Source organism: Otolemur garnettii, unplaced genomic scaffold (genome assembly GCF_000181295.1).
Source record: "Otolemur garnettii isolate 467f Iridium unplaced genomic scaffold, OtoGar3 scaffold00015, whole genome shotgun sequence".
Lineage (NCBI taxonomy): Eukaryota > Metazoa > Chordata > Mammalia > Primates > Galagidae > Otolemur > Otolemur garnettii.
Window position 1 is genome coordinate 13,658,018 of NW_003852410.1, and position 10,478 is coordinate 13,668,495.

Here is a 10,478-nt window from a genome sequence, read left to right on the forward strand (position 1 = left end):
GGCAGAGGCTCCCTGACCTAGATAGAGGCCACTGACCCAGGTAAAGAAACACAAGCTACCATTTCCTGGTGTCCTCATGAGTCACACCAGAGAGGCTTTGGCCGAGCGTTTCATTCACTATAGTGTAGGGATGTACCCACAAGTCGTTAATATTGTCCACACTAGCCCTCAAGAATAAAGTTATCATGGGCAGGGAAGGGCTGAGCACACGTGACGCTGTGCTCCTACCGCCGCTTCTTTCTGTGAGTGAAAGCCAAGACAAAGAATGCAAATGTTTAGAAAACTAGTCGGACACTTTAAGTGAGACCTTTGATGCCAGGAGGCTACAGCCATGCTCATTTGTAATTCTTCTCATTTTCTGAGTCTCCGTTACATGACATACAATGTTTGCTGCTAGAAAAGCAAAATCAAAATCATCACCCCGCCTGGCCTTATAAGCCTCACAGCCATTAGGCCCAGGAGACATTAGCTGTTCATTTCTGAGAAAACCAAAGTAGAGACATTCTCCATCCACCACTCATCATCTCCATCCTTTGGACGGTTATCACAGAGCGTTCTGAACCCATACCAGACATCTGGTCTTTTGTTCATGGCACCTTGGATGTCACCAGGTTACTTCTGTTAATAAGCACCATCTCATAAAGTGAACCTGATGGTTTTGGTACAAACAGCCATCCTAAATTCTGAGGTGGTGGTAACAGAGGAGGCCTAGGCTAGAAATGCCTCAGCTGGAGTGCCCCACCAGTGCTGTTTCAGACGTATGTATCTGGAGGATCATCTGGTCAGTTCACAAAGGCTAATCAAATAACTCCACTACTGAGAGGGTGAGTTTCCTAAAGCAGGTCCAGTGTACAAGAACAGCACATACCCGTCATCCTTGCTGCCTCCCAATAGTCAACAGTCTGTCTTTAGGCTCCATTCTGGTTTGTTCCAACTATTGGGTTCGATTTCAGGAGCATCAGGCTATGTTGAGAAAGGGGACCAATCTCCGTACACCACTCATCATCTCAATGGGATTAGACCAAAGTCAGCACCTTTCAAAGAACAACTAGTTCCGTGGATTTTATATATGAGGAAAATATATATGAGTGTGTTGGGATATTATTGAAGCAAATGCACAGAGAAAAACAGATGTTCTCTCTTTTAAAGCACACAAAATGATCATATTTAGGTAAGTGTCAAATCCCTGTTATTGTAAAACTGCTTAGAGTTAAAGGGATTACACTCAAATGCACCCCAGGGTTGAACAGCCAAATAATTACCCATAAATTTTCAGGCACTGAACACCTGCTCTAGATCTTCCTGTAAGCAATTAAGAAAGAAAACAGATATCCAAAGAAGGCCCTTTCCTTTATCTGGTGTCTTAATTTCCCAGGTGATTCATCAGTAGCATCCTATCCAGGCTGTGAACCTGCTGTCACCTATATTGGGTTTTTGTTTTCTTTTATTTTGCTTTTGAATGTTATTATTTGTGAGACAGAGTCTCACTCTATTGCCCAGGCTAGAGTGCAGTGGTGTTAGTCTAGCTCACGGTAACCTCAAACCCCTGAGTTCAAGCAATCCTCTGGAATAGCTGGGACTACAGGTGCCTGCCACAAAGCTTGGCTAGTTTTTCTATTTTTTACAGAGATGAGGGTCTCACTCTTGTTCAGACTGGTTTTGAACTCCTAAGCTCAATCAGTCCTCCCACCTGGGCCTCCCAGAGTGCTAGGATTACAGGCAAGAGCCACCATGCCCAGCCCTGTATTATGTTCTGATGATGTAACCAGGAAGGAAAGGAAGCTACAATTTCAGTGATCTCCAGACTTGGTTTCATGGAGTAACCTAAGTAGATCAGAAGGGAATTGGGATTGACTTAGAGATGATGCAGGATGCCCCAGCTAGTCTCGAAAGTGTTCTTTAGCCTTTGAAACACAGAGAGAGCTCCTTAGGGAACTCGAGTTGGCCGCCTCTTGACTTTTGTGGTGTAATCAAGATCTTTTCCACTCTTTGTTCAACTACCACCTGCAAGCTCGGGATTTTTTGCCCCTGAGCCCATCTCAGCCTGCATTGCACTATCCCTGATCTCCATACACCTCAGTTGTTTGCCCAAATGCCACCTCTCCAGAGATGCTTCTCTGACACCCTCTAAAGCATCCCTGCGCCAACAGTGTCATTATCTATATGTACTGTCTGGCTTCCCTGCCATAATACAAGCTCCATGAGAGCTGGTCTTGTCTAACTCATTCAGTGTTTTATTCCTCGTGCTCAGATCGTGTCTGCCATACAGGAGTCACCCAGTAAGTATTTATTTATTGAATGAGTGAATAAAAGCCTTGTTAACCCCATCTCAAACTTAAGATCCTAGAGGGAAAAGTTTTTAGAGGTCTTTCTAATTCCACATAGCACCACAACTAGATATAGAAACTGCTAGGATAATTTAAAGACATGTTCACGGCAACGTAAACCCATAAGGGGAAGGGCCATGCTTCTGTGACCAGTCTTCCTGCAGGTGAATACACCACTGGGCTCCCCTTTGATTAAAGTGGCTGATGCTGAAACAGAAAGCTTGAACCACCAAGGTGGAATAGCCCCCTTAATACTTTTAATTAGAATATCGTTTCAGTTTCATCTGAAACATCAGGCTTAGCTGTTCATTTTTATCAAACAGTCCATCTAGACCAGCAAGCTACAGGATACCAGTGGTGGGATAGCTTTAATCCAGATAATGCTAATACATTATTCATACCAGTTTGATTAATAGTCGTCTTCGAAAGCTTATCTCCATCATCAAAGCCAGATATATATTGATAACCTCCATGCTTTCAGCAATATGTGTAAGGCTAGCTCAAGACAGAAAAAAATGGCGAGGATTTACAAACCAGTATGTTTAGAGTATTTTAATTTCCACCGAACCCCCAAAATACTGCATCTGGTGTTAAACTGGAATGGCTGAGATGTTGGTTGAAGCAACTTGCCCAAGGCAACCTCACTCCTTTAATGACAGAGCCATGCTGATTTTTCATTTGCATCTTTATGCCTGGGACCCTCAGGTTCATTCATTCAATCTTATTGAGCACCTACTGTGCACAGCATACGAGGCTAGACATTGGTTTTATTATACAATTCGTTATTCTGCTACTATTGCCTGTCATCTTTTTTATGGGCAGAAAGGGAAACTGTGTAACTGTACCAATCCAAAGACAGTAGCAGCGCTCACATTATTGTTTTTCAAGAGTTTCTGAAAACCTATTACAGGTTCACTCTGTGCTTAACCATTAGCAGTCAGATTCCTCTCTGTGTTGTTGAGCCATCCCTTGGAAATTGAATGACCAAAGCCAAGTCATATCCTGTGCCTTCTAAAAACGTCCAGATAAGGCAAGGAAATATTACAGCCCACGCCATCCTATCCAACATCAGTGTCAAGTAAATACTTAAACTGCAGAACACCCTTTGCTTTGTTATTGAAAATGTGCTTCCCCAGTACTCACTCATCCAGTGCCACTCATCCTTTGATAACACAGACTACTTCCAAGACAGAAAACCGCTCTCAGAGTACTGCCCTTAAATTAGAATCACACTGCCGTTCTCATATCTGCTTGGCAGAGCAGGCCCTAAAGTTTCACTATACAACCAATTGGAATTGGGGGTGGAAGAGAGAAGCTTTGACATATTCAGGGCAAATGTTACTAATTAGAGCAGGCTCTTCCTCTGTCTGTCCCACCCTCACATGTGGTCTGTTATCTGAGCTGGAACCATGCCTGGGACTCTCCTCCACCTAAAGGATAAAATGAGGCCTTTGCAACATTGAAGTCAAATCTGGCCAAACTGGGTGTCCCAGCTACAGTCTATCGTGGGCTGATCCACAATAGAGTCACGGGCTGGATGTGGTGCTTGGCTTTGTACTGTTCTATTGTGAGGGAGAGTGCATTAGAAAGCTGTCGCTAACTGGGAACAGACATAGTAATAGGACCTTTTTGTGCATCCAGAAATGTCAGATAGCATATATGGAGAAGCTATTGCTGATGTGCTAACCACATGTGGGTTAATGGCAGCCTATAAAAAGTGTTTCTGTAAGGAAGATTGGTAGTTCTTGATTCGATTAGCAGCAGTTCAGATGAAAATATTTTCAAGCAACAAACATTCTGGGTATCTTTTGTTTGAGCCTACACTTCTATGAAACTTTTCTCCCTGGTTATAAACATAATACACATTTGTTGGAGGAAGTGACAGTTTCAGAAGGAAAAAGTTCAGGAAAAAAATCATCCCACTAGTAGCAACATGAGCTAATGTCAACTTTTACTGCTTAATATGTGGGTCTATATAAACTTCTGAGATACACAAAAATTACAAGATATAAAATTCGTGCAGATAGAAACAGATGAAGCCCTCCCAGCAATACTGATAGGTTGAGCAAGTTGAAAGTTGCACAGGTGAATCCTAGATCTGTCAGTCAAAATGGTGACAAAAAAGAGAGTTGAAATGCTTTTCAAGTTAGGTTTTACCCAAATCAAATACTGCAGTCTTTTGATAGGCACTGTGCTAAAAGCTCTGTGTGCCTCACCCTGCTTCAGGCAGGATGGCAGGTACTAGTTTCTGAGGAAGCAAAGGCTTCAATATAACAAGCCCACCCTCGAGATGCTAGGAGTAGGTAGAGTTGGGATCTGAACACCAGCCTGCCTGTCTTCATAATCCCAACTCACCACTACCATGTGGTACTCCTCAGATCAGCCAGTCAATCAGATCAAGGCGGCTGTCATTAAAAACCTAGTGACAGGTCTGCACGGTGTTCAAGTCAAGTCTGAGCTCCTCATGCTGGCCTGTGGGCCCTTCCTGATCTGGCCCCATGCAGCCCACTTCTCTCTCCCTCACATGCAGGGCTTTGGCCACATCAGCCCAGGGCTTTTCCACCCACTGGGCTTCTTCCTGGAAGTGTCAATGGTGTTGGGCACCCTGCCCGGCACAGGGGAGGACTCAAGAAGTATCTACCATAACTGAGCTTTCCAGCGATGGCTGCATCCTTCCCCACCCTGCAAGAAAAGCTTCTGGAGGCATCACTTGGAAGTGGACCCCACAGAGAATGAATGGCACAAAGACCCCATCTCAGAGCCCTTCCACCCTCCTGCCTGGTGGCCAGATAACACTGTGAAATTCAGAGTAAAGAATCTACCACCAGAGAAGCTAGTATCAGGTGGCCCTTCAAATTACCATCACAAAAAACTTGAATGAGTCATGGGCAGAGGGTTTAGAGCAGGCGTCCTCAAACTACAGCCTGCGGGCCACATGAGCCCACCGAGGACATTTATCCAGCCCGCTGGGTGTTTTTGCTGCCGCTGGGTGTTTTTGCTGCCGCTGCCTGTCCTGCTTAGCAGCCAACTCGTCCTGGGGCCCACAGTCCAGCCCTCCAATGGTCTGAGGGACAGTGATCTGGCCCCCTGTTTAAAAAGTTTGAGGACCCCTGGGTTAGAAAGACACCTTGACCTGTTAACTTCCAGAGAGCCTCAGGATGTCCCCCTAAGTCTCAAGTTCTGACTTCATTCTGAAGCAGACTAACTGCCAAATACAATAGATGCCCCATGCTCATGTGTCTCTAATTTGGGTTTACTTTGCTTTTTATCTTAATTTGCAGTAATAGCAGCTGAAACTAATTTCTCGACTGTAAATATCACAGCTGTTGTGGAAAGCATTAATTGCACACACTATCACGTTACTCTCTCTTGGATCAATTTACGTGTAATCTGTTCACAAGTTCTATGACTGTGAATATTAAGGCAGCACAACATGAAATCATCTTACCAAACACATTGGAAACATTTGTACTGAAATGGCTGAGTGGTTTGGGGTATAGAAATATTCTTGTTTATGGCAGACAGTGAAAGAATGCTCTTTAAAAGCCCTACCCAGAAGTCTTGACGCTGAGTGAAATATGGGTAATTTTTCTTTGGGGGATCAATGAAATAACTATTTTGAAAATGACTTTATATTGACTGAAAGGTCAGAAATGACCCAGGCATTGATCCTGTGTCCATAATCACTTTTTGTTTAGTAAGTTCGCTGGCCCTACACAGTTGAATGCAAAGAAATCCAGTTCATCATTTAAACAGAATGTTTTTAAAGCATTTGACGTCCTCTCCCTCTCATTCATTGCCTGCTGGCGTCTCACTGGGACTGCCTTTCTTTGTCTAGGAAGTGGACCTCTACAGAATGAACAGCCAGGACAAGCTGGGCCTCACCGTGTGCTACCGGACAGACGACGAAGATGACATTGGGATTTATATCAGTGAGGTACAAAGGCTAATTTTTTATAACTATCCTATCAAGACCAAAAGCATTTTTGTTTTTTCATTTATACATTCACCAACCTTAAATCTAGCGAATCGGAAGTCTTTGGAGAAACACAAATGGAGTGTGTCCCCTTCAGCACACTCCATGAAGTTACAATCTTTACAGAGGGGTTAAGTTCTAATGTCAGTACTTAAGGCAAAATTACCCTTGAGAAGCCCGCAAACTGGCCATAAAATGGAGCTGTTTACGTGGTTTTGTGTGTTCAGCCCCGAGGGAACAGCAGATTCACATTTCCCAATTCATGGTCATTGATTGGAATGGTGGATGGAGTCTGTAACACTTTGAAAAATCTTTTTTTTCTTTTGGTGGAGTATATACAGTTGGGTTCATAATTTAAATATAACTTCTGTGTCCTTAGGAAAATAGGCTTGGAAGCTTCTTGGTCTTCTTAGAGAGGACAGTACAAAACTGATATCAGTATGGAAACTTCAGCATGCACCCCCATCCTTGCAAGTGCAGAAACTTGATTTTGTCAGGAAATAAAATCTGTCTCTACAGAATGAGTGACCAGCCTTAATGATTAATTTTTTGGCCGTATATGATCTACCAAGTTTAAGTTGACCCAGAATTACTGCATTTTCAATCCAGCTTCTCTCAATTGTATTTCATTTTAAAGTTATTTTCAAAAATTTCATATAGGCACTTGGTATAAAATAATCAAGGTAGGGGTGCTAGTCAACATACGAAGGGTACTCTTTAACCTGTTCTACAGACATCAGTGTTTTAATTACTACGTGTGCAAAATAAGTTAGCTGTCCTTTTCTGCCCACTCAGGTCGGCAGGACCCGTGCACACTGCCGTGTGCTGGGGTCACCAGGTGGGCTCCAAGAACACAGCCTGGAAGGGCTGGGAGCAGATCAGCCCGTGTTTGTCTGTCCTAGCATGACTATGGAAAGTGCTATTGTTCGTTTTCATGCCTGACTGGGTTCATGCTGAGATGCTCATGTGTGTGTTTCAGATTGACCCTAACAGCATTGCAGCCAAGGACGGGCGCATCCGAGAAGGAGACCGCATTATCCAGGTAGGTTTGCTTCCAACTGGTGGCCTCCTGATGGCCCATTCACTGAAGGACCAGCTGGTTCTAAGAATAGCTGGAGGGTTGAAAATGAATAAATTCAGAGGCATAGTGAGGCCAGACAAATTAAATGAATGAGTGAGACTAACTCTGGGGAATAAGATGCAACAGAGAACGGTGGGGACTGAGACAAACTGGAGAGAAGATGCCCCATCTTTACAGAATGTGAGCAAGTTCACCTCATTTTCTTTAATTCTGGGTGAGCCAACTCAGGCCAAGAAATGGTAATGTGTGAATCAGAGTAACTCTCATTTTAAATTTCTCTGAAAGATTAATTTTGGCCCAAGCATTTCAAGGTGCAGCATGTCCTTAAAATGGGAGCATACTTGGCAAATTTAGCAAAATGGAGAAGTTTTTTGAATTTCATGAGTCAACATTTAACATAATGAAATTGCTTCTAAGGGTAATTAATCTCTATACCTAAAGCCCTGTTTTTCCTTCTAGTCCAAATGAGACTCTTTCTCTTTTAGCTACAACCTAATTAAATCTCACAGAAACTGAGATTCTTGGCTTCATTGTATCCACAAGGTTTAGGTCTCTACCCCTTCTCATTCTTCCCATCTCATTTCTAATCCTGTGTTTATTTTTCTCATTTTGATTGCCTTCTTCCACTAGGCAATCCTTGGCTTCAAGACATAGTCCTCTTTGCCTCCACTAGGTCAGAGCAACCCCATATCCCTGTGTCAGTTACTCCAACCGGTAGAGACATCCCTTTTCCTGGCTGTTGATTCACTAGTATGAGAAGTCACGTGAAGGCTCAGCATCCAACTCAGTGAGACCACTGCTGTGTGCCCTGGGGGAAGCGCTCCCCCAGGACTAAGGCCTCCAGAAAACAGCAGTGCTCAGAGTCACCTGGACATGCTGGCAACAGTCCTGCCAGAGGGTTTCGAGGTGTGAGAGTGAGTGTGCCACCCTCACCTGACCCTCTGGCCTAAAGAAAAGTATCAAACTGGGGACACAAAACACCAGGTATAACTGCATCCCTTTTTCTTCCCTGGGCTTCCATCATGTTCATATCAGACATGTTGCTGCTTTTTGTCCTTTATTATCCAAAACCATTGTAATAATGCTGTTAAGTCTAATTAAACTGCTTAGATGTTCCCTCTTCACAATACTGTGGTTTTTCTCAGCATCATCTCCTAGAGTTCCAGCCCCTCCTGTTCACAGAACCCCTACCTCAGTGCCTTGTGAACTGAGCCCTGGAGGCTCTCTAGAAGATGCCTGGGTCCAAGCCAGGCCTTCCTTCCTAAAATCAGCATTCTTTCCAAGCTCCATGGAAGTTCTCTGTTCCAGCTGCGAGTGGACAACAGGCACAGGCCTGAATAATACAGAATGACTTTGCACTATGTCATCATGCTTTTTCCTACCTTACCCCGACTTTATTTTTTGCTTAAAGATTAATGGGATAGAGGTACAGAACCGTGAAGAGGCTGTGGCTCTTCTAACCAGTGAAGAAAATAAGAACTTTTCATTGCTGATTGCAAGGCCTGAACTCCAGGTGAGTGGGATTCCTACAGATGAACCTGGGTCTGTATTTCTCAAAAATCCCAAATCTCAGCCCTGCAAAACAGCACTTGAGTATCAACTCTGAACTTGAAGGTGCTCTGTACCTTGAGAAGGTGATCAAACCTGCTGAGATTTAGAATCCAAATTACAATTTAAGTTTGATGCTGGCATCCATATTGCAGGCCCACCAGGTTCACTAATGCAGGGATCAGAATGAAGAAAAAGGAAAGAAAATAGAATGAAAGAGAAAATATAGCCAGGGTCATGACCAAGATGTTTGACTTGCCAAGTCCTGTCAGATGTTCCAGCCTTGATCTATGCAGGTCTTGTTTACAATAGCAGAGTATGGGAAATTGTTCTTTGAGAAATGAAAGAAAAACTGATGATAACACTTTGTAACCACCTAGTAAGTACCAGGCCCTATGCTTGATACACAGGTAAATCTTCCTAGAAGACTGAAGTTCCCAGAAGTATGAAAGTTACCCGGAAAGACCTAGATAGAGTGGGATGAAGCAGAGACAGACGTAGGCCCAAGTAATCTGATTAAGAAACTATTACGATACAATAATTCCTTCAATGGAAGGGATCACGAAGTTTTATTAAGTGGCACTCTCCATCTAATCAGAATGGCTCTATCTCTTCAGGTATGAAACCCAAGTGAAAAATAATCTGGGGACTGTGATTCAGAAAGTATCTGACTCACCACAGATAGTAGCATCATGAACTTGGAGGGAACTTCAGCAGTGATTCTATCCAGGGTCACGGACTGTTTTTTAAAGGGCCAGATAATGTCTGACCTGAGTGCCATACAGTCACTGTCATGGTCACCACTATTAGATTCTGCCCCTAGAGTGCAAAAGTGGCTACAGACAGTATGTAAAGGAACAGGCATGGTTGTGTTCCAATTAAACTTTAAAAAAAAAAAGTCAGCAAGCTGGATTTGCCAGTCCCTCAATCATCTGCTCTTTTTCAGGAAAGATGGATAAAGGTCTGATCAAAGTCATATCCTTGACCAAGCCCAAGGGCCAGTTAGCAGACCTTTATTTGTCAGAAAGAAATTTTTCCACTAAAAATTGTTTCTCTTTCGGGCCTGCTACATGAGTGGGCCCTAGGAAGCACGAGGCACAGCTCCCTGACCCTCCTACATAGGGCCTGCTGTAGTGAAAGTAGCTGATGGGGATGAAGGAGTCGCACCCCACAAAAAGCACGAATACTAGAGACTTCCCCAAATGTGGCATAAGGTCAGAGGTCTCTAATGTGACGATGTGACCTATAGCAAAACAGCAGGCAGAGTGCATTTTGATGACTCCTGGAGGGAGCCCTAGAAATATATTCCCCAAGGTAATAGCCTTTCTTTTTAAAAGCAAATAAAAAGGAAAACAAAAGCAATCTGTTCTGAAGCATGTCCCCCCTTCGCCCTCAGCTGGACGAAGGCTGGATGGATGATGACAGGAATGACTTTCTGGATGACCTGCACATGGACATGCTTGAGGAGCAGCACCACCAGGCCATGCAGTTCACAGCCAGTGTGCTCCAGCAGGTAACCCTCCAGGCCACTCCCACCCGCACCCCC

General features: G+C 43.8%; 1 protein-coding gene across 3 annotated transcripts in view; it reads left to right on the forward strand.

The window, feature by feature from the left end:
• The window catches only part of PDZRN3 (PDZ domain containing ring finger 3), a 235,080-nt gene that overhangs the window by 221,360 nt on the left and 3,242 nt on the right, over positions 1–10,478 (forward strand). For all 3 annotated transcript variants that reach the window (XM_003785490.3, XM_012802552.1, XM_012802551.1), the window contains 4 exons: positions 6,166–6,264; positions 7,283–7,345; positions 8,796–8,897; positions 10,329–10,445. In XM_003785490.3, coding sequence (XP_003785538.1) covers positions 6,166–6,264; positions 7,283–7,345; positions 8,796–8,897; positions 10,329–10,445 — 381 coding nt within the window. The remainder of the gene's footprint in view (positions 1–6,165; positions 6,265–7,282; positions 7,346–8,795; positions 8,898–10,328; positions 10,446–10,478) is intronic.